The sequence below is a fragment of the Macrobrachium nipponense genome, chromosome 32, assembly GCF_015104395.2.
Source record: "Macrobrachium nipponense isolate FS-2020 chromosome 32, ASM1510439v2, whole genome shotgun sequence".
In the NCBI taxonomy this organism is placed as follows: domain Eukaryota; kingdom Metazoa; phylum Arthropoda; class Malacostraca; order Decapoda; family Palaemonidae; genus Macrobrachium; species Macrobrachium nipponense.
In genome coordinates this window covers 31,582,621-31,609,275 of record NC_061094.1, presented here as the reverse complement: position 1 = coordinate 31,609,275, position 26,655 = coordinate 31,582,621, and the positions used below count along the sequence as shown (strand labels likewise).

Sequence of the window (26,655 nt, the reverse complement as noted above, 5' to 3'; positions counted from 1 at the left end):
GATCGAGAGAATGTACTAGGTTGCTTAAGAGGACGAGAAAACCTATCAAATTAAGATTAATGGGTGACTGAAATTTGAAATTAGAGGTTTCCTTTATTTTTTCATAACATTTGTGCACTGTTCATTTCTCCTTATATCTTGGAACTAAAATACTACGTACATTTATCAAACCCTGCCATATCCATGATCATTTGTTTGTCTTTTCTTGTTATTGATATTTTTTTTCTATATTGGTATCATATTTTTATCATTCCTACATAAAAAGATAATGCATCTTTATTTAATAACTGTACTGATTTACCCTAAACTTCGATAATAAAATAATATTTAAATGATGTTTATTAGAAAACAGTGATGACAGACTTTTTTTGTGGAAATCAAATTGAGGACTCGAGCAGCGGAGTCGGTAGTCCTCTTTTCAAGTAATCTATGTCCTGGAGTAACGACAAGCTTTCAAAGTACCAAATAAATAAATAAACTAAATAAATAAATATATATATATATATATATATATATATATATATATATATATATATATATATATATATATATATAGCGTTCTAAGACTTGGCGGTTACTAGTAACTCGAACAATATAGGAGGAAGTACATCTCAGGTGTAAAATACATTTATTGCGACGTTTCAAAACTCAAAGGTTTCATTTTCAAGCTATAAAGACAGAAAACAATAAAAATATCATTAAAAGTCCTAAAATACATATACAAGATATAATACATTATAAATAACAAGATAAAAACTAGTTGTAGCAGAACCAACCATCAAGAGAGAGAAAGGAAGAACGGAAGTCAGAAAGAATAAACCAGAAATGATAAAAGGCAACACTCACGTAAGGTACAGAGTTGTCGAGGAAGACTGCTCAGTGTTCAATTGAGGAACAAGCTGTTTAATAAACAAGGACTCCAGAATTATCAGTAGTTTGCCACTCTGTGCCCGTCCCAAGATTTCAAAATTTTTGTATTGTATATTATGTTTGCATTTACTGGCGTGTTGTCTGATGTTAGAAAATTCAGGATTGGTAAGTTTGTTACCAGTTCGATAGCTAACGCCCTTAGTAAACTGTGTGTGTCAAAGGGTCAAGTTTATCCTTGAATTTAAACAAACTACCTAAACTAGGTGGATTAGTTGGGATGATATTAAATCTGAGAACTGGTATATAATCAAATATGAGTTCTCTTAGTGCATCATAGAAATTTTTGTCATGGATTAAAGGTATATTTGTATAAAATGGAAGCTTAGGCACAGTAGGTAAGGAGACTTTGGAATAAAAACGTTATTAAGTAGTTTAAAACATACCTGAGAAAAAGTGTAGTGGGAAAATAATTGCTTATAAAATATTGACGTAAAAAGTTGATTTCTTCGTGAAAAAAACTATCAATTAGATGTCAGTGAGAAGGCATGATAAAGTAATGTGGATAAAAAAAAAAAGTTTCATTTAAAGCCATAACAAGTGACTATAAAAATTTGAACCTAGTCTTGTAAAAGTTCTCTTCCTGTAAACTGAAGTGTTGAAAAGATCATATTGCCGTAAGATTAAAACATCTAAGAAAGGTAGTTTATTATTACTTTCGGACTCCATAATAAATCTTATATTTGGGTGTGCCCTATTAACAAAATCAACAATCCTTTCCGTGTCATACTTGGATTTAAAAAGCGCGAAGGTATCGTCAACGTACCTTTAGTAGAACAGCGGATGGTAACTCAAAGGTCAGGTGTCTGAAAAATGCTCCTCCAGAAGCACATAAAATGCCTGCAAATATTGGCCCTAATGGAGAACCCATAGCCATACCATCTATTTGAGTGTAACCATTATTATTAATTCTTATATATCTGATTTTAAGAAACTATTGCAACTGGCAGTGCAGGACACTGCCTTCATTTTTAATAATAAGTGTTACTTTCAAATGGAAACCTCCTTCCCTTATCTTTTTTTGTAAGTCGCGCCGTATACGAAATACTGTATCACAATGACTGATTAAACAAAGATTTATCATCTTTTCAGTTTTATAATTTTCTACTGTAATTTTATACATTACGAACTGTTTGCTATATTTGTAGAAGTCACAATTACTTTGAGTTTCTAAAAGCAAGTATATTTTTGATCAAAGATAAATATGTACGTGAGTTTTATTGATCTCTTTCATGTAGTCTTTGTAGAGAGTTTTCCAAGTAGCTTAACATGCCCCTGGTATGACTCTTCCGGGAACTTTGGGCGATGCAGCCACACTCAATTTTATATATTGGTAAGAACAGTCAGTCGCTAAGTAGCGTAATGTGGCACTTGGCCTTTCATAAGGCGTGGTGGATTTCGTCATGTATGTATGTGTCCTTTTGCACGTGCCTTATAATCTTTCTAGAAAATTTAATGTTGCCTCGTCCATACTTACGAAATTATAACAGTCCCTGGGAGCTAACTGTATTTCCTTTAAAAGCCATAAATGTGAGTTTTTCTCACTTCAACAACGAATCATTGACCCAATATTCTCTTTGTTTTTTTTTTAATGTTACACTGGCTGCAACGGCACAGTCTAAGCATATATGGTTCATTATCACATATTCCCTCCACCACGTCTGAATAGTGTGGCTGTCACCGTCGTTGGCTGCCAACTTAAGACTGACTACTTTGTTCAGACCGGGCAGTAACGTGAGTTAGCAGTTATTTTTTGGAGTCTTCTCCCACTCAGACTCAGTTCTTATCGCACGACCACGGACCTAGACCGTGCGTACGACTAAATCGTGTGTGAGAGTGGCCCGCCTTATGCCTTTCAAACCTTTCTTGGTCAGTTTCCGTTTCAACGCTGAATGACCTGACAGGTCCCAAATTCTATATATTTAATTCAATTCAATTCAATTCAATTCAATTCAAGAGAGAGAGAGAGAGAGAGAGAGAGAGAGAGAGAGAGAGAGAGAGAGAGAGAGATTTGAGTATACAATCGCTCGGATGTAAAGCAAAATCCTTTCGGCATGGTTCGGGATACGAAAAGGAGCAGAATCACTAAATTTAAGCTTACTTCTCATAGCGTCCTCAGTTTCGTTGCTTAATATTCGTTTCATGGTTCTAAAAATAATAATAATAATAAAAACAATAGGAAAACTTTTTCTTGCGGGATAGAAACAATCATGTAATCGGTGTCTGCTATATGATTATTATTGTACTACCTTACGATCACTATTAATGGCTTTAACAACAGCAACAGCAGCGGTTGTAGTAGTAGCAGAATAAAAGTACCGCCGTACGTTAATCATAGTATTATTATTGATAGTGTATACTGTATTGGGTCTTTGGGACATAAAGCTAGAAATTGTTGCTATCTGTCAACCTAATATTACGTAATGATTAGAGCCACCTTTTCTAACCCAGCAAGACTGGAATAAAATCTTGATCTTTAGGAATTTGTCTTCAAACTTCTTTCTTTTATATTTTGTAATCTTTTTGTGTCACTACTGATTTATATGAATTTTTCACTGGGCTACAACTTTAGTGGGTAGAGTTACAGATCAATTCACTATATTAAAATAACTTGACATAAAATAAGAAACATTCATAATTTAGTTTCGTCCTTGATAAGGTTGATCTGACAACTCACTTCCTCTATTTTTCTCTCATCGATTTATATTCAGAAATGTGACTTTTAATACTGATTTCATTTTCATCCTATATCTATAACCTGACATTACTTACTTCATATGTCATACCTATGATATCATTTTCTTGCCTTTTTCAGGCCTGTCAAAAAACTTTCAGTCAATCCTCTGGAACATTTACCAGTCCTAATTATCCTAGCAACTATCGATCTTCGACCACCTGCACTTATATAATTAATACTGGATCCAAGATTTCAATAACTTGTCAGAAATTTGATCTTCAGCGACGAAGCGCCTCAGGCACTTGCATAGACTTCTTACAGATCAGTGATAGTAACATTCTGTCAACTAAATACTGTAGCACTACAGGTCCACAGAACTACGTAACCACCACCAGTAATGTCATAGTCATTTTCAAGTCTGATGCTTGTATTAATAGGCATGGGTTTAGGTGTACTTATCATAATATTAACACAACAACAACAACAACAACAACGACAACAACAAAAACACCGGCACCAACAACACGGGCACCAACACCGGCACCAACATCACCGGCACCAACTTCACCGGTACCCACCACCACCACCGTCACCACCGTTCCACCATCAACACCGTCCAACAACATCACCCGTCACCACATCACCACACCAAAAACCTCACCGTAAACCACACCACATCACCGTCACCACCGGGTCACCATCACCACCGTCACCAACATCACCGTCACCAAACATCACGTCACCAAACATACCGGACCACCACTCCACCATCACCAACCGTCCACCACCACCACCGTCACCAACATCACCGGCAACCACCACCGTACCACCACCACACCATCACCACCGTCACCATCCACCACCGTCACCAACATCACCGTCACCAACATCACCGTACCACCACCACCACCAACACCATTCACACCCACCGTCACCACCGGTCCACCATCACCACCGTCACACCACCACCGTAACCCAAACATCACGGTACCACCACCACCACCACCACACACCGCCCACATCACCACCGTCACAACATCACCGGTCACCAACATCCAACCGGTACCACCACCACCACCATCACCACCTTCCATCACCACCGTCACATCACCGTTCACCACCATCACCGTCAACCAACCATCACCGGTACCACCCAACCACCCACCCCACCACACCACCGTCATCCACACCGGTCCAACCACCACCGTCACCAACATACCGGCACCAACCATACCGGTACCAACCACCACCCACCACACCACCGTCACCCCACCACCGTCACCAACATCACCCGGCACCAAAACACACCGGGGTTGGTACCACCACCACCTTCCACATCAACACCTCCCGTCACCACCGGTCCACCACCATCCACCGTCCACCGATCACCACGTACCACCACCACCATCACCACCGTCACCATCACCACCGTCACCAACAGCCACCTCACCTAAACACACCGTACCACCACCACCACAACATCACACCGGTACCATCACCACCGTCACCAACCCCACCGTCCACCACATCACCGTAACCACCACCACCAACACCATCCACCAACCGCACCATCACCGTCCACCATCACCACCGTCACCACAACATCACGGTAACCACCACCAGGCCATTCAACACCTCACCATCACCACCCACCAACATCACCGGCACCAACATCACCGTACCCACCAACCACCATCACCACCGTACCATCACCACCATCACAACATCCACCGTCACCAACCATCACCGGTACCACCACCCACCACCACCGTCATCCCCACCGTCAACCAACACACCGTCCCAAACATCACCGGTAACCCCCACCACCACCACCATCACCACCGTCACCATCACCACCGTCAACCAACATCACCGTCACCAACATCACCGGCCCCAACATCAGGTCCACCCATCCACCACCACCATCACACGTACCAACCACACCTCCACCACCGTCACCATCATCACCAGTCAACCACATCACGTCACCACCATTCACCGGTACCACCACACATCACCACCGTCACCATCACCACCGTCACCAACCATCACCGTCACCACATCACCGTACCCACCACCACCACCACACCACCTGTCACCATCACACCGTCACCATCCAACACCGGTCCACACTCCACCGTCACCAACATCACCGGTACCACCACCACCACCATCACCACCGTCACCACCGTCACCACCGGTCACACCATCATCGGTCACCAAACAAAATCACCGTACCACCACCCCATCCACCACCGTCACCATCCACCACCGGGTTCCACCACACCAGTCACCGTCACCAGAACATCACCGGTATCACCACCGTCCCAACACCATCCACCCCCACCGATCCACATCACCGGTCACCCCAGGTCCACCCATCCACCGTCACCAACATCACCGTACATCACCAGTCACCAACTCACCGGCACCAACATCACCGTAACCACACCACCACTGTCCCATCACCAAACGTCACCATCACCACGTCACCAACATCACGTCACCGGCATCACCGGTACCGTGCCACGGCACCCACCACCATCACCACCGTCCGACCTCAACCACCCGTCACCAACATCACCGTCACACATTACCGGTACCTAAACCACCCACCACCCACCCACCATCCACCACCAGTCCCATCAACCACCGTCACCAACTTGCATTCAGCCGTCACCAACATCACGTACCCCACCCACCACCACCATCAACCACCGTCACCTCACCACCTTCACATCACACCGTCACCAACATCACCGGTCCACCACCACCACCTCCATCACCACCGCACCATCACCCCACCGTCACCAACATCACCGTCACCAACATCACCGGGTACCACCAACCACCACCAACAATCACCAGTCACCAACACACCGTCACCAACATTCACCCACACCACACCATACACCACCACCGTCACCATCACCACCGTCACCATCACACCGTCACCAACATCACCGTACCACCACCACCACCACCAATCACCACCGACCAATACCACCATCACCATCACCACCGTCCAACAAAATCACCGTCACCACATCACCGCAACAACCTCACCGTACCACCACCACCACCATCACACCGTCACCATCACCACCGTCACAACATCACCCGGCACCAACATCACCGTACCACCACCACCACCATCACCATCACCACCATCACCAAACATCACCGTCACAACATCACGGTACCACCACCAAACCACCACATCCACCACCGTTCCTCACACCGTCAACATCACCACCGTCACCAACATCACCGTAACCATCACCGGTACCACCAACCACACCACCCATCACCACCGTTCCCCATCACCACCGTCACAAACACACCATCCCAACATTCACCGGTACACCACCCACCACCACCCATCACCACCTCACCATCCCACCTCCCCATCACCAACGTAACCACACACCGTCACCAACACACCGCACCAACATCACCGGTACCAACCACCACCACCATCACCACCGCACCATCACCACGTAACCAACATCACCGGCACCAACAATCCACCGGTACCACCAACACCACCATCACCGCCACCATACCCCGTCACCAACATCACCGTCACCCAACATCACCGGTAACCACCACCACCACCACCACACCACCGTCCCACCATCACCACCGTCAACCAAATCACCGTCACCAACATCACCGGTACCACCACCACCACACCATCATCACCGTCACCATCACCACCGTCACCAATCACCACCGTTCACCAACCTCACCGTCACCCAACCATCACGGCACCCCAACATCACCCGGTACCACCACCACCACCATCACCACCTCCCCAACCATCACCACCGGTTCAACCAATCATCACCCGGACCAAACCATCCACGGGATCACCACCATCCACCATCACCACCGTCAAACACAACCACCGTCACCAACCATCACCGTCCAACCAAATCACCGGTCAACCAAATCACCACCATCACCAACGTCACCATACCACCGTAACCAACATCCATCTTCACCAAATCCACCGTCACCAACCAAATCACCAGGTTACCACCAACCACCGTCACACACCACCGTTCACCATCACCACTGTCCACCAACATCACCGTACCAAACCATCACCGTTACCACCACCACCGTCACCATCAACCACCGTCACCAACATCACCGGTCAACCAACATCACCGGCACCAACATCACCGGTACCACCAACCACACCAATCCCACCGTCAACAATCACCCCGGTCACCAACCCATCCAACCGGCACAACATCACCGGTACCACCAACACCACCTCATAACCACCGTCACCATCACCACCGTTCACCAACATCAACCAGTCACCAACATCACCGGTACCACCACCACCACCCCTCACACCGTCCACCATCACCACCTCACCAACATCCACCGTTCACCAACCATCACGGTACCACCACCACCGTCACCATCACCACCGTCCAACCATCACCACCGTCACCAACATCACCGGTACCACACACACCCCACCATCCACCACCGGTCACCAGCCAACCACCATTCACCCCCATCACCAACCGTCAACCAATCATCCACCGTCACCAACATCAACCGTCACCAACATCACCGGTACCACCACCACCACACCATCACCACCGTCACCATCCAACCCCGTCACCAACATCACCTGGCACCAACATCACCGGTACCACCACACCACCATCAACACGTCACCATACCACCAGCACCAACCCATCCACCGTCCATAAACATCCTACCGGTACCACCACCACCACCACCCATCAACACCGGCACCATCACCAACCCGTCACCATCACCACCTCGCACCAACATCACCGGTCGACCGGGAACCATCCACCGGTACCCCCACCACCACCACCCTCCACCACCGTCACCAATCACCACCGTCACCAACATCACCATCACCAAACATCACCGGTACCACCACCACCCCACCATCAACCACCAGTCAACATCCACCCACCGTCCACCAACATCACCATCACCAACCATCACGGCCCCAAAACAATCACCGGTAAACCACCAACCACCAACCATCACCACCGGTCACATCCAACCACCGTCACAACCCCATTCACGGCACCAACAATCACCGGTACCACCCACCACCACCATACACCACCGTCACCATCCACCACCGTCACCAACCATCACCATCACAACTCCACCGGTACCAACACCACCACCACCATCCAAAACCCATCACCATCACCACCGTCACCAACATCCAAACCGGCATACGTACCACAACCACCACCCCCACCATCATCACCGTCACCATCACACCGTCACCATCACCACCGTCACCAACATCACCGTCACCAACATCACCGGCACCAACATCACCGGTCACCACACCCACCACACACCACCGCCACCATCACCACCGTCACCATCATCACCGGCACCAACATCACCGGTACCACCCACCACCAGTCACCATCACCACCGTCACACCACCGTCACCAACATCACCGTCCCACATCACCGGTACCACCACCACCACCACCATCACCACCGTCACCATCACCACCGTCACCAACATCACCGTCACCAACATCACCGGTACCATCACCACCGTCACCATCACCACCGTCACCAACATCACCGTCACCAACATCACCGGTACCACCACCACCACCACCATCACCACCGTCACCATCACCACCATCACCAACATCACCGTCACCAACATCACCGGTACCACCACCACCACCACCATCACCACCGTCACCACCGTCACCAACACCGTCACCAACATCAACGTACCTACCACCACCACCACATCACCACCGGTACCATCACCACCGCACCACAGCATCACCACACTGGTCCACACCACACCACCATCACACCGTCACAATCAACCACCGTCACCAACATCAACCGTCACCACATCACCGGTACCACCATCACACACCATCACCACCGTCACCAACATCAGCATCACACACATCACTGGTACCACCACCACCACCATCACACCGTCACCATCACCACCGTCACCCAACATCACCGTCACCAACATCACCGGTTCACCACCACCACCCACACCATCCACCACCCCGTCCACCCCCAACATCGCGTCACCAACATCACTGGGGACCACCACCACCACCATCACCACCGTCACCATCACCACCGTCACAACATCACCGCACCAACATCACCGGATACCACACCAGGACCACACCACCGTCACCGGGATCACACCGTCACCAACATCACCGGCACCATCACCCCGGCACCAACAATCACCGGCACCACCACCACCACCACGCACCACCGTACCATCACCACCGTCACCAACATCACCGTCACCAACATCACCGGTACCACCACCACCACCACCATCACCACCGTCACCATCACCACCGTCACCAACATCACCGTCACCAACATCACCGGTACCACCACCACCACTACCACCGTCACCATCACCACCGTCACCAACATCACCGTCACCAACATCACCGGTACCACCACCACCACCACCATCACCACCATCACCACCATCACCATCACCACCGTCACCAACATCACCGGCACCAACATCACCGGTACCACCACCACCACCACCACCACCAGTCACCATCACCACCATCACCAACATCACCACCACCAACATCACCGGTACCACCACCACCACCACCACCACCGTCACCATCACCACCGTCACCAACATCACCGGCACCAACATCACCGGTACCACCACCACCATCACCACCGTCACCACCGTCACCATCACCACCGTCACCATCACCACCGTCACCAACATCACCGGCACCAACATCACCGGTACCACCACCACCACCACCCACCACCGTCACCATCACCACCGTCACCATCACCACCGTCACCAACATCACCGCACCAACATCACCGGTACCACCACCACCACCACCGTCACCACCGTCACCATCACCACCGTCACCAACATTACCGGCACCAACATCACCGGTACCACCACCACCACCATCACCACCGTCACCACCGTCACCGGCACCAACGTCACCGGTACAACCACCACCACCACCACCACCACTACCACCGTCACCACCGTCACCGTCACCAACATCACCGGCACCAACATCACCGGTACCACCACCACCACCACCATCACCACCGTCACCATCACCACCGTCACCAACATCACCGCACCAACATCACCGGTACCACCACCACCACCACCTACCACCGTCACCACCGTCACCAACATCACCGGTACCACCACCACCACCACTACCACCGTCACCAACATCACTAGTACCGGTACCACCACCACCACCACCAACACCGTCACCAACATCACCGGCACCAACATCACCGGTTACCACCACCACCACCACCACCACCGTCACCAACATCACCGGCACCAACATCACCGGTACCACCACCACCACCACCACCACCGTCACCAACATCACCGGCACCAACATCACCGGTACCACCACCACCACCACCATCACCAACATCAATTTAAACAACAGTATAATCAACGACAACAACAACAACAGTAACACCATGAACAACAACAACACCATGAACAACAACAACAAAACCAACAACATCAACATCAACAAAACCAACAACAACAATAACAACAACAACAACTAAACTAACAAAAACAAAACCAACAACAACAACGTCAACAACAACATCAACAACAACAACAACAAAACTAACAACAACAAAATCAACAACTAACTCTAGTACTGCTGTCCCAGACTTGCTGCAGAAGGCTCTGAATGCATACAACAGTGGCTCTTGCTCTACTACCACACTAAATAAATGTGGGTGCACTAACCCTGTTTCAGGATTCTACACTACTATCACTGGTAATTACCGGATTGTGGCAGCTACTGGCATACCCAGCCATGTATTTGAACAAGGCCAACAAAAGCCAAATCCAAACAAAGGCTGTGAGCACAGAAGCTTCATGGCCATCCCTGTGAGTCCAGTCAAAGGCTCCACCTACAAAGCATATGGAATGGGACCTGTGGGAATTGCAATTTCTGGGGCGTTTTTCTACAACCGTTTAAGCAGCCCTCAAGGATATACTGCAGTCAATGAGCAAGCAAGTTTTGACACCTGCAATGGGCACAGCGACCAGAACTGTCGGTACCACTTTTCTGCACCCATCCAACTAAAAGCCGTTATCTCAAGAGCTGTTACTATAAAATAAGTGGAGATGGAGTATTCAAAGCCCTTACACCTTTAATACAACTGTCAAAAATAATGGTGACTGTGATTTGGATGAAGCCAATGGCTACACCTTTCCTGATCAACGTGGGTATGCATACATCTTCACTGCGGACTACCCATTATGGCCGGTTATGCTGTCACATAGTATGAAATTATTTTGGTCTAAATTGAAGTTCATCTGGATAAAATATTTCCATGCTGTTCAATGGAATCAAATTGTAGTGTATCAATAAATTGGAATTGCACTAATAAATACAAAATTTATTTTGTAAAACCCAACTCTCTAACATTTATATTAAAATAGCTTACTTCTTTTATCCAACGTAAAATGATTTCTTTCTTGTTGTCATCAAATTCTTATATTATGATCATCAAATTCTTATGAGTCATGTATCATAGATAATGCTGTTTTAATACTGGCAAATTTTAAGCACTGAAGTCTTAAGAGCATCATCTCCAAAAATGCTATTTACTTCTTCTGTCAAACTTTGAAGTCGAATTTCGTAAGTCTATATAGCATATCTAACGTACTTCTTGATTTCTCCACGCTTTTTCTAGAACATGCTTTTCACGACAAAGCCTAAGATCATAGTGAAGAAATACTGATAACCATGGCAGGATTCGAGCGAGTACCTGTACCTGGTATGTCAGGTTAAGGTTATTCTTAACCACTTGACTACGAAGGAGGTCAAAGTGGCTATTGCAAATACACGTGTGCATCTGGTAAAAAAGTGGCAGTCATCCAAGATAAAACTGACCTTGTGCCAGCGAAGAGACCAGTAGTTTCTTTATATATGCCTGAGGTACTTAGCATTTTTAGGATTTCCGTACCCTAAGAGATATATGCACAGTACATGAACGTTGCATTGTGTTATTTTGATTTGAATATGGTTTTTCACGAAACTGAATTTTGTCTGATAACAAATGCTTAAAAACACCATTCTGTAAGAGAGACGTCAATATAGGATACCAAAGAAACAAAGAAAGCACCAAGTGACAAAGCTTATTACTACATGAAGTGAATTCATATATGATGGAAATTGGGTCTGATTCCACTCCACACTTATTGAAGTGGCTAAGTTCCAAGGAACAGGTTACTACCCCTACAGAAAGCTGGCATTATCCGAAATCTAATGATGCCCGAGACAACATTACGTTTACTTGAAATTTCCTAACTAAATTTCTTTTTAAGTTTCTTTAGATCATTTGTGAATTGAATTGAATACAGATTTTAAGCCAAAGGCCAAACACTGGGAACTACGAGGTTATTTAGCACTGAAACGGAAACTGGCAGAAAAAGGTTTGAAATGTGTAGCAGGAGGAAAACCTTGCAGTTGCAAGATGAAACTACTGTTAGCAGAGGGTGGAAAGTAAGATGGAAGAAAGAGAATATGAAATAAGGTACATTAAAAGGAACGAAAAGTGGTGGCAGCTAAGGGCCGAGGGCACGCTGCAAAGAACCTTAAGTAATGCAGTGCACCGAGTGAGGTGCACTGACGGCACTAACCCCTACAGTGCTAATCTTTCTGATGTAAAGTTTTCATAACAACATTTTATAAAACCTACACTAAAATAAAAATCTCTTCAACTTAAACCTTAAACATTCAAGCTGATGGTAACTTAATGCCAACCTGACAACGACTCTGCAACGATCAACTCATACATAGGATGGATGGATGGATGATATTTAGGGCTAAAGCCCAGGCACTGGGGCCAAGAAGGCCATTCAGCGCCGTAATGAAGGTTAAATCAATTGAATTATGGCAAATGAATTAATGACTTATTGAAATAAATGATTAATAAAATGAGATCTGACCAATAAATAAAATAAAAATATGAAGCTTAATGAATGGCGTAATATATATTAAAAACAGTTTCATGTCTTTAAAAATCTGTATGATATGATATATAAAGAATTAACTAAATATTATTAAAAATTTGTATGCACTTTAAAAAGGAGATGAGAGCAGAAATATCTGCTTCATCCCCTAAAATATTTGAGAGGGATTTACCCTGGAAATATCTTTCCTTTAGGTTAAATATCTGGGGGAAACCATCAGAATGTACTCCACTGTTAGTATCTCGTCACAGTAAGCACACTCTGGTGGGCTGCTCCCTTCTATAATAAACTGATGGGTTAAATGAGTGTGCCTAATCCTTAATGTCGTTGAAATAACCTCTGTTCTTTTATCAAGCTGGAATGACGAAGGCCACGGCAGTATATTTTTCCTAATATTTTCATACCTATTATTATTTGCAAGAAGAGAAATTCCCCTTTCTTGCCATTTACTTAATACATAATACCTAACAGGACCTTTTAGGTCTGTATGATGCACTTTTCTGAAAGTAGTATCTGGTAAAACACCAGCAGCTTTGCTTCCCTGTCTAGTCTCGTTTCCATGAATCCCCACGTGAGAAGGCACCCAACAGAAAGAGACTGATTGGTGCAGACGATATAAACGAAAAAGGGACTTCTGCACTTTTTGAATTAATGGATGAAAGCTGTTAAATTTTTTAATAGCTTCCAGAGTGCTTTTAGAATCTGAGTACATGACAAAATTAGTGTTACTACTTTGAAGAACTAAATCTAGGGGAACGACTACCGCTGTTAATTCGGTAGTAAATATTGATGCAGAGTCAGGTAGGTAACTTAGCTGCATATGCTTTATCACCAAGGATAACATCACACCTAACACCACTATCCGACTTTGAGCCATCTGTATAGTCTTCGTATAATTAGCATGTGTAACGTCTGCTCTAAGAATTTTCCCCCAATCTCTGCTTCAGTGCAGTCCTGTTTGTTAAATTATTTCTTGCATACTAATGCTTCTGAAGCCACGGAGGATTTACAGGAAGTTCTACTTCCATGACATTCTAGGATTTGAGATGGTTATCCCTAACATGCTCATTCAGTCGAATTTGGAATGGTTCAGAAGCTTTTGTACCAGAGAAATTCCGTGAGTCTGTTTACTTGAGTACTTGAAAATAGGGATTTTTAGGAGCACTTTTCATTGTTGCCTTCTTAGATCAAGGGGAAGACGATCTGTATCGACATATATGCTTTCAACAGGTAAAGTTCTAAAACCCGAGCATATTCTTAACCACATGTTCTATACATCTAATTCCTTTAGCTTGGTTTTACAAGCTGAGGAATAGATCTGACAACCTTTTACCCTGTTTAGTTTATTTATCTGTTTGTAATTGAGAAGATATAATAAAAGTACTGGCTCTTAGTTGAGCCAAAAGCAATTGACATAAGTTCAGACATCAAACTACCACCACTGGCTCCTAATTGTCCCCCCAGTCCAACCAACAACAAAGAAACCAGTTTTGGGAGGCTTCAAACCTAGACCTGTCTGTCCTCGGTTTTACTTGTGCCAAAACCTTTAAGAGGACCCTTTCCTCCCTCAAACGTGCAGGGACTGAAACGTCCCCGTCGACTCTTTACAGTGGTCTGCACCAAGTTTTCTAAGTGACTATTGCTGAATGGGCAGAAATCATTAAAAAAACGTTAAAAAGACAATCATATACACCTATGTCAGGAAGGCACTCTCCCGTTGCTCAACCTGGAAACATACCATGGAATAGGTCAATAGGCCAAACCATGTTCTATTACAATTGAGAGGTAAATCAGGCTGAAAATGATACAGATAACCAATAAACCAAAGACAACTGGAGGAGAGCAATTGATAACACTATTCTAACAGGGCATGAAGCACTGTCAATACTGGAGCAATGAAACTTTCAGCAAGAAAATCATAGAGAACATCTCTGCACACCCATTATCAAATAAATAGCCAACGTTATATGAGAATGGTCATATGGCTAACCTCAAGAACAATCCAGTTCTACAGATAATTTGAAGAATCACTAACATTGTCTATCGTTTTCATACCAGAAAGAGTAATGCCCTCATTCCTATGTTGGTGAGACGACCACCTACCGCTTCAAATGAAAGTCTTTATAATCATTATAGAATGGCACACAAGGAACCCTAGACCATCCTGCCCAGCTACAGTCTGATGGAGGCCTTATGTATCCAACAACTCTACCCTTCCATGCAAAGAACCTCCTTTCCCACCCATTATCAACCCACAAGAGTCGTTGCCAGCAGCACGAACCTTTATGACCATGAGGGAGGATGTGTGGATGCAGTCGAAAGTACAATAAAAGCTGCATGGGGGAAGTGGAGAGAGGTAGTTGGAGTAGTATGTGATAAGAAAATGCCAATCAAGCTAAAAGTCAAGATGTATAGCACAGTGATAAGATCACTGTTAATGTATGGATCAGGTACGGCTCTATAAGATGAAAAGAGGAAGTAAAGCTTGAGAGAACAGAGATGAGAATGCTGAGGTGGATTATGGGAATATTGCTGCTTGAGAGATTAGGAAATGATGAAATAAGAAGGACAGGCTTAGTAAAGATTACAGAAATGATAAAAGAGTTACAATTGAGATGGTATGGGCATGTTGAGGATGATGTGGAGAGAAGCGGTTTGGTGGAGGATGAAGACACATCGGGCAACCAACCTCCTAATGTAGGGATAACGATGGGAAAGAAGAAGAGAGTGCCAGATGTCAGTATGCATGCAACGATTAAAATACAATTATTATTATCATTATTAATATTATTATTATTGAAAGATATTGCTGCATCAGCTGCATTCAACTTGTAAATAGTTTTCTCTATTTTTCTAATAATTGCTTTCTCTCTTCTACCACAACTGGCGAGTATTGCGCTGATATGATTCATCAGGAGTCAATCTCAGAGATATTGCTTAAAAATTTATTTATTTGTCACAGTAAATGAATAAACAGATCAAAATATAAGTCGATCTAGTGGCCAACGTTTCTCTCAGTATCATCCGAGCATGATCACGGCAGTGGGTCGGAGCAGACTGTAGATGCTGTCAGAATCTACTCAATATATAGTATCAGGTCAGCAGGGGGTCAACTGCTTGCCGAGTTTTCATTGGTTGGTGGCGCAATGCGTTCCTGCTATTGGCTGGAGGAAGTTTCCTTCAAGACACTCCTCGTCGTTGAAGGTCTCGCTGTTGCAGCCTAGCAGACCGTCGAGGTTGGGGCATGACTTACCTGGTTGTTGTGTCACGACAGCTCGCATTGTCATTGGCTGCTGGGCTGCTTGTCTCATCTGGTATTCCTTGATTGGGGGTGTCACTCGGTCTGGTATTAATTGTACTATTATTTATATTCATGGGTCATCTTAAGTTGGTGGGGAGGAAAAGCACTTCCCATGTCGTATTTAATGAGGGTTTTTCTTGCTGTATGAGGAGTGCCTCGAGCAGTCGTAAACATTGCTGGTCAGGAGCCCTCCCCATTATCTTAGTATTCTTGATAATACTGTCGCAGGAGATAACTTCCTGGTGTGCTGTCATGGCATGGTTTCTAATTGCCCCTTCTTGAGCATGGCAAGAAATCCTCTTGGATAGTTTCATAGAAGTCATACCAACCTAAGAGCCGGGACATCCACAGACGGGGCATAAGAATTGGTAGACTACATTTGACTGTTTCAAGAGTTCTCTTGCTGGGGGGGTTTAGGTTGTTCTTCATGATAAGGTCGCAAGAGTTCGAGTTCTTTGTCAACTTCGGTAAGGGCCACATTCTCTCTGATGATTTTTCTCAATGCATCCTCGTCCTCACGGTGGAGTGCGTGCATTCTAGCTTTGTAATACAGCTTGATCTTCTCATGGAGGTGGGGCTGCGGTCTCTCACTCTCGGTGTAGCACTAGTCCAGCGCTGTTCGGACTTCTTTATTAATAAGTCGATTCAGATACCTGTTTTTAACGAGTACCTGAGTGACTCGGTCGAGTTCTTTGTGAGTGTCCTGGCAGGAAGAACAGTGTGTGAGGGCCCTCTAAATGTAGGCCCTGACTTTGGTGTTCTTGAACCGTGCAGGACATTTGCTGTCACCATTCAGGCAAAGCCCTAAGTTTGTTTGCTTTGTATACACCGAAGTTCTGAGACCATCGTCGTCTTGGAGAAGAGGACGTCGAGAAAGGGGAGCTGGCCTTCATTGCCGAATTCAACGGTATAATTCAGCGAACTGCACTGCTGGAACATGTGCTGGACAGCTTCAACCTCTTCCTCATTATTGACTTGTACAAAGATATCATTAATATATCTTGAGTATTTGCAGGGTTTTCTAATATTGGAGAAAACTCTCTCTTCCTAAGTATTAGAAAATGAGAATTGCATTCAAGTGGGTTTACATAAGTATGGTGGATGGCTCTTTCACTGAAACTACCGCAGTTGTAACTTCTACAAATAGGCCATCAACTCCTATTATGGTACTATTAGAAACAACAACAGCAGCAGCATCATTAACAGCTTTTCTGCCAACAACAACTAATGATCCAATAACAACTTCAGCACCATCAACTACTATTAGTGAAGCAGCAAAATCTTTTACAACGATACCAACAACTCTCAAGGAAAGGACTTTTCTGCCAACACTGACTAATGATCCATCATTAACTGAAATGCCTTAAACAACTTTCAACCAAATAACAGAAGGTTCTACACTGATACATGCATCATTTGCAGAAATAAGAACGTCTTCACTAACATCAACCAAAGACCCAGCAACCAATTCAGTGCCTTCAACTACAGTACTAAGAGTAGAGCAGCAGAAGCTTTAACAACTTAGGAGTCTTCAACTGCTATTGCTGAATCAAAGGACGCTATCACAACGTTGCCTATAACCTTCATGGAAAAAAGGACTTTACTGCCTACATCAACTAATGATCCAATTACAACTTCAGTGCCTTCAACTACTATTACTGTATTAACAGACACTTCCACAATGTTGCACACAACTTTTATGGAAAAAAGGACTTTACTGCCAATATCACCCAATGATCCAGTTACAAATTCAGTGCAGTCAACTACTGTTGCTGACTCAATGGACACTTTCACAACGTTGCCTACAACATTTATGGAAAAAAAGACTTTACCTCTAACATCAACCAATGATCCAGTTAAAATTTCAGTGCCTTACTAGTGCTGAAAAACCAAATGCTTTCACAATGTTGCCTACAACTTTTATTAAAGAAAGGACTTTACTGCCAACATTAACCAACGATCCAGTTTAAACTTCAGTGCCTTCAACTACTATTGCTGAATCAACAGACACTTTCACAATGTTACCTACACCTTTTATGGAAAAAAGAACTATAATGTCAAAATCAAGTAATGATCCAGGTAAAACTTCAGTGACTTTATCTACTATTGCTGAATCAACAGACGCTTTCACAATGTTGACTACAACTTTCATTGAAAAAAGGACTTTACTGCCAACATCAACCAGTGACCCAATTAAAACTTCAGTGCCTTCAACTACTATTGCTGAATCAACGGATGCTTTCGCAACATTGCCTACAACTCTTATTGGAAAAAGGACTTTACTGCTAATTTCATCCAATGATCCACTTAAACTTCATTTCCTTCAACTACTATTGCTGAAACAATGAACACACAACGTTGCTTACAACTGTTATTGAAAAAAATACTTTGGTACATCATCATCTAATGAAAATTGACTTCACTGCCACCACCAACCAATAATCCACTTAAAATTTCAGTCCCTACAACTTTTATGGAAAAAGGACTTTACTGCCACCACCAACTAATGATCCAGTTTAACTTCAGTGCCTTCAATTCCTATTGCTGAATCAATGGACACTTTAACAACATTGCCTACAACTTTTATGGAAAAAAAGACTTCACTGCCAACATCATCCAATGATCCAGCTACAACTTCAGTGCCTTCAACTACTACTGCTGAATCAATGGACACTTTCACAATGGTGCCAACAAATATTATGGAAAAAAGGTCTTTATTGCCAACACTAACCATTCAGATACAATTTCAGCGCCTTCAACTACTATTGCTGAATCAATGGACACTTTCACAATGTTGCCTACAACTTTTACTGAAAAACGTCTTGACTACAAACACTAACCAGATCCAGTTACGACTTCAGTGCCTTCAACTACTATTGCTGATTTAATGAACGATTTTACAACGTTGCCTACAACTTTTATGGAAAAAGTACTTTACTGCCAGCATCAACAATGATCCAATAACAACTTCAGTATTTCAACTACTATCACTGAATCAAAAGAGCTTCTACAATACCTACAATTTTTATGGAAGAAAGGAAAATGTGCTTAACATAAAAAAAAAAAATTAATTTCGACAACATGAACTTGATGACCCAATATCCACTGTAATGCCATTAACTACTATAACTGAAAAAAAATAACTACTTCTCCTGTGAAGCCTACTACTATTATTGAAAAAAACCCTGGCTAACAGCAACTGGTTCACTGCTCTCTCGGGGCATTTACTACCATTCCCGAGCCCTCAGACTCTCACAGGGTTAACAAGAATGATTCCAATCTCAGGTGCAATATCATTTGCTATTCCTAAAAATTTATAAAAGTATAAAACTATATGGTTCAACATCCACTAAAGTATTGTGTATTCAAAATTTGACCATGATACCTATGAATATTATGGAGCACTGACACTTTAGCTATTTCTCATTATAGCGCAACAAGCTGATAATTACTAATTTGTTACAAAAGTAGTCAACTGCAGAAATTTATTTTTCTCTGTTTTGCCAACTACAGATACTCATCATCATAGGAATTGATTGCAAACTCTTTGATTACATATGAAGCGACCCAAGTTGAATCAAGTAATAGTTCAACTTTCTCTATCTTTGCTTTCAAAAAGATATAACTTGAACATCACCTTAAATGACAAATAAACCATTCCAAAATACAATCTGGTTTTGAATAACACTATATACGAAGTGTAAAGTGTACTCATTTTATTTAATGTGTGCATAATATTAAAGGGCAATGGGGAACGAACTCAATGATGAGACTTGTCGTCCAGCCAAGGGCCAGTCTTTCACACAAGTGGCCTCCACACAAGTATGCCGAATGAGGGTAACTATACTCTGTTTTTTTTTCATCTGTCCATCGGCCTGTGGTGTTTTTGTATGGTAACACTGCGTCCCGGGCTTTAGATAGTTACGCTATGTGTAAGTTTTAGGTAAATAAAAGGATATCTGGGTGTACATTTGCAACTGAAAAGTGTTTTAATAATTTACTGTATGCGAATTACACCGTTAATATTCGTAATACAATATTATTTTAATCGTTGAATGTAAGCTGAATGTAACTATCTAAAACCCGGGACGCAGTGTTACCATACAAAAACACCACAGGCGGATGGACAGATGGAAAAAAAGAGTATAGGTCCAAGCTTAGACAGTGCAACACCTCTGAGATTAGGTTTCGTCCCCTCAACTCTCTCTTATGATATTGACGTCGTTTTGGGATGTGGGTCTTGACCCCCTCTGATATTACTATCGTTTTTCTTACTGTAAAGATATACTATTAGTCATAGTAATAAATTGCAGTTTACTATGAGATTCAGGGCTTCTGTAACACGGTTTTTTGGCAATAACTTTTTATCTATGCATTTCATAGATATAACGCTTATTCAGAATACACAATATATCTACGCATAAATTTTGACTGTATTCTGCATTACGTAGGTTGAATAAATTTGGTACTTATAATGTAAAAGTGACTTTTTTTGAAGACGGGCCAACTTACTCAGAGATAAGGTTTCGAACGCACTCGTTACATAACTTATGACAGCATTTCTTCCCTCTTTCTCGATGGATGATTGGCTATACGTAACGAAGGCTAGACCTCTGGCAACAATGACATAAAAATGTAAATACAAGCAAAGCAGTACACCTTTATGAACTCTGAAACCTCTCCACTGATAATTGTCATAATGAACAAACCAACAAAATATGTTGATAAATACAAAAACACTTCGATTATTAATCTAACTCCAAAATAAGTTTCCCAAGAAATTACAGTCTACTTTATAGGTCACAATCAGATTGACAAGATGTAGGGAATAGTTGGTAATTTTCAAAGACATGGTAGACAAGCTTGATTTGATAACTGCTGTATCCAATGTCAAACAATTTTTATTTATCGGCTATCTCCCTATTTACTAAAAAAAAAAAAAAAAAAAACAAAAAAAAAAAAAAAAATAGACGGTACCGTATTTTGGCTTTAAACCTTTACCAATAATTATCGTCAGAATGTTGACTTCATGAGGCTCCACCCACTTTGGCCTCGTTATGATTCAGGATAACAATGAAGGCTATCATGGACATTGTTGTATTAGAAAATCTAACTTCTGGCTATAAAAACTCATTTCTCGAGTAGTTGTAAGAAGTGCTAAATGATCCTCAGGGATCCCAGCAGTTGGCCTAAGCGTTTAATTCATGTATATTGCTGCTATTACTAATTTTGCGGCACTACTGCTACAGTAGTATTACTACGCTAGCACAGATACCCCACCCACATCTAAGTATCGTTCCACCATTCATAAGTCTTTATATCCAACATGGTCGTACAGACTAAAGAAGAAGAAAAAAAATTATATCGGATGATCCGTTGGTCTGCCTGAGATTTTAGCACATATAAGCTTGTATTTACTTTGGATAAAAATCTTACTTTAACAAAAATAGTTATATAAAGACTTTTTACATATAATCTCTCTCTTTCTCTCTCTCTCTTGGTGGCATAGTGAATAGTTAATGGAAATGTTCAAAATCCTGAATGACATTACAAGTATTATAATCATGTTACGCTAAATACAAATCAGACCATAAACATTGGATTTAAACTAGAAACTGAATAATTACCTATTCAGGCTATAGTAAGTATGGCCACGGGCTTTCTCTTGACTGTATAAAGTTGCAAGTTGTAAGACAAATGCAGTTTTGCAACCACGGGGACAATTCCAAATCCTGTTAGCCATTTTTGACTACTATGGGTTTCAGAGCCGATGGAATAAGGTGAATGGGTTTCTGTCTGGTGGATGGGCGGGGCAACATTTCGTAAAACGATGTTTACCTTGCTTACGTAATGAATGTTTTTCGACTCTTGGCTCGCAATCATTGGCCATGGCGTCGGCTAGATCATTTTTACTCTATAAAAATTAAAACTATCGGGTTCAGGTTATTGATGATGCTGACAAAATTTGTGTGTAGTTGTAAAATATACATATGTCAACTTTCAGCTTCATCCGATGCTTTGATAAGGAGCAAAATCCAAAAAACCGTGTTACAGAGGCCCTGAATTTCATAGTAGTCAACGTTATGAGTACAGTTTCTATCTAGCATGGACCTTTCAGAATAGGACTGTACTACTCCAAATTTTAGAGAGGATAGGTTTTATCTTAATGTGAAAAGTGGATACATTTACATGAAAATTCAAAGGATGTTTTATTTAAAACATTATGAATCACACCTTTCTGATCAAGTGCTACAATACCAGAGCTTCAATATGCTTGTTACTGAAAAATGCTTTCGTCAATAAATATTTGCCTCATGAATACTATCAGTTATGTTTTTGTATTTTTCTATCAGCAATTACTTGGCCTATTTAATACAGTATGTCAACAGTATGTAAAGGCCAAACCGATGTTCATCACATTTATAGTTTTGAGTTCTTTTAGAGATGGAACAAGCTGAATTTCATGACAGTGGTTGATCCAGATATTTCGTAGGATTAGTGTTACCGTCAATTTCGAACGTGTATGATATTAATTCAGCTACATTACATTGCTTCTCAATTTACAAAAGATTTAGCGTAAAGCTGTATCATACATTGGTTGAACTGTGATTGGACACTGGAGTTGCCAAAGATGGGGCAAGATACCTGATGGTGGAAAGCCTCTTCCGAACTCATTTTCTTCAACAGGCAAATATGAACCTGACAACCATCGCTGATACGGTTAAGACATGTTTGTCTAATTCATGCCCACAATTATGGCCATAACGCTCATAGTACCTACTGCTGCAAGTAAATAGCCATATATGCTTGACCTAGAATTGTGTGGTGATGAATGTAGGCTCATCAAACTAGTAGGCAAACTTCCGTCATTTAAAAATGTACTTCACATATAAAAAGAAAATCCTACTTGAAACATGACTTTGTAAGTCATGAAACTTTATTTTAAAGACTTGAGTATTTCAGTACAATAATCTACATTTTAGTTAAGCTCTTTTCTGCGATACATCTTACTTATCTCAATCTGACAACTGCAAATATACACGAAAGTCACGAAATAATACATTTGTGAAGCTATTCAAATAAAGTAAGATATTAAAAATGGAACGACACTTTGAGTAACAATTATTTCATGAGCAATAGAGGTTGGTTACAAAAAAAAATAAAACAATAAAAAACTTTTAAAGACCCAAAATGATAAAGCTAGAACCTTGGGTATAGTGGACACATACCATAGAAAAGGTAAAAGAAATACCCCAAGAGAGCCGCATCAGCAAATACAGTGTATTTTGAGATCTAAAGGAAAGAATGGAGTAAAGAGGGACAAGGTTAAGAAATTTTGCTACTTAACTGGCCTGGCTGCTGTAAGTCTTGAAAACAATAATCTACATTTTAGTTAAGTAAAACGTATGGCAGGAAAGGGCTTATCTCGATCTGACATCTACAAATATACATAAAAGTCACGAAATAATACATTAGTGAAGCTATCCAAATAAAGTAAGATATCAAAAATGGAACGACACTTTGAGTAACAATTATTTCATGAGCAATAGAGGTTGGTTACAAAAAAATAAAAAAATAAACAAAACTTTTAAAGACCCAAAATTATAAAGCTAGAACCTTGAGTATAGTGGACACAATAGAAAAGGCAAAAGAAATCCCCCAAGAAAGCCGCACCGGCAAGAGAGGGCAAATATGGTGTATTTTGAGATCTAAAGGAAACAGTGGAGTAAAGCGGGACAAGGTTTAAAAAAAAAATAAAAAACGTTTTAGCTGATAATCCAAATATGAACTTTTGCTACATAACTGGCCTGGCAGCTATAAGTCTTGAAAACAGCAGCGAGTTAGAACTAGAAGACTGCGAATGAAAGAGGGTGAACTGGTGCGGGTAAAAGAAAAATGGAAAAACAAGCAAACTATGCAATGAACAGTGGAACAGAGGTGTTTTGGCTATTGAGTGTTGGTGATTGTTGTTTAATATGGAGGGACTCTGAAAAGGGAAGCGAATGGATGTTTTTTGTTTGTCCAAGTATTTGAAAATCGCAGTATGTGATGGTGGCAGGATATGGCCTGAAGTCTGTCACTATTTGAATAGAGCCTTCTCCCTTTGCTCCAAATGGAATACCTTTCACTGGGAAGTTAGATTTTTAGAGACGTATTTCATTTTACGAATAATTACTATCCCTTGAGCATGTTCAATTATATCATTAAAGAATTTTTAGACAATATTTTTGAGCCATAAACTGTAGTCTGCACCGTTCCCAAGAAGGTAATATATGTTTCCCTACCCTTCACTAATAGTTCTGTTCTTAGCAAAATTAAATTATTGTCTCTCTTGAGCCATCTGTATCCATATGTTGACTTCAGATTTACTTGTAATAATTAATCATCTTACAATCAGAGGATGTTTTGCTTTAAAGACACCCTCCCGGAGTTGATGTGTGCCTGCATAGTTTACAAGTTTAATTGTCCTAAGTGCAATTTTGGGACTTATGCGGGATATACCAAACGCCTATTTAAGGTATGCAGCGACTCTCATAGGGGTGTCAGCCATCGCACGGGCTTACCTTCAAGCAAAAAAGAAAATAGTAACAGACTTCATGCTATGTCCTGCCACCATTACATACAATACTATGATTTTATGATTCTCAAATGCTCGGACAAGAAAAAAAAACATTCACTTCCCTTTTTCGAGTCCCTCTATATTAGACAACAATTACCACCACTCAATAGCCAAACCACCCCTGTTTCACTGTTCATTGCATATTTCCCCTCGAGTAGGTTCCTTCACACGGTGAAGGCCGGATCCTGACGGAACGCCTACAAACTTTTGGCATTAACTGGTGTGGACATTTCCACTTTCGTCTAATTTAGCTGCTAAGGTGAGTCTGAGAAGGGATCGTGGGTTAGGAAGAGTTTGCATTTGAAGCTAATAGTGGGAATTGTGGTGGATGAGTCACCACCTGATATGGTTTGGACCTGAGAGTTACTAATGGGATTTTCCCATTGCTATCTTGAGGGCGGAACCATTGCCAGGGATTGGCCCATCGGCATCCAGGGGACCTGGTGCTTTGGGGATGGAACTCCTGGCTTTTGTCTGGAAGCCCACCAATACGTTTGAGGTGGGGAGCTGATTCCTATTAGTAGGGGCAGAACTCCCAGCAGGCGGATTGGCTTATACCTGGGCCACAGCAAACGTATTGGTGCTATCCTGAAAGGGTAGGGTATGGGGTGGACCATTGGCAGTCAACTCTCACTTGTGCCATTGGTGGAGAATGCGAATACTTAAGTGACTCATGATACTTTCTTGATATAACCAAGTGGTAATACTTGTATGTATGTACAACCGTGTGCATGAGTATATGTATGTATGTACACATGCATATAAGTATATGTGAGTGTATGCAAGAGCATATGCACGTGTGTGAGTGTGGATGATTTTTTTTTTTTTTTTGTAAACTGAATATGGATCCGGACTATTTACCTATGTCCCCTGGGAAACTGGACTCACTGGCACCGTTGACGACTACTAGCTCAAACAAAGACCATTCCTCAAACCCCCCAGATACCAATAATAGTAGAGTAAAGCTTTTGAAAGTTATACATATGGAAAATATTCCACTTCAGTGTAACTATGAGGATATCTCGACCTCTTTGAATATGTTTGGTAGTACAGCTGAGATTCGTATGAACTTT

At 42.6% G+C, this 26,655-nt stretch overlaps 2 protein-coding genes across 2 annotated transcripts in view; both read left to right on the top strand.

Annotated features, from left to right (window-relative positions):
* Positions 1 to 26,655, top strand: part of LOC135207314 (mucin-13-like) — a 45,239-nt gene that overhangs the window by 2,700 nt on the left and 15,884 nt on the right. The gene's annotated exons all lie outside the window — the stretch shown is intronic.
* LOC135207130 (mucin-2-like) lies at positions 4,044 to 11,136 on the top strand. Its single transcript, XM_064238722.1, is given in 7 exon segments — positions 4,044 to 5,093; positions 5,228 to 6,189; positions 6,278 to 9,519; positions 9,561 to 10,213; positions 10,215 to 10,433; positions 10,707 to 10,781; positions 10,951 to 11,136. Coding segments are annotated over 7 exon segments (6,387 nt in total).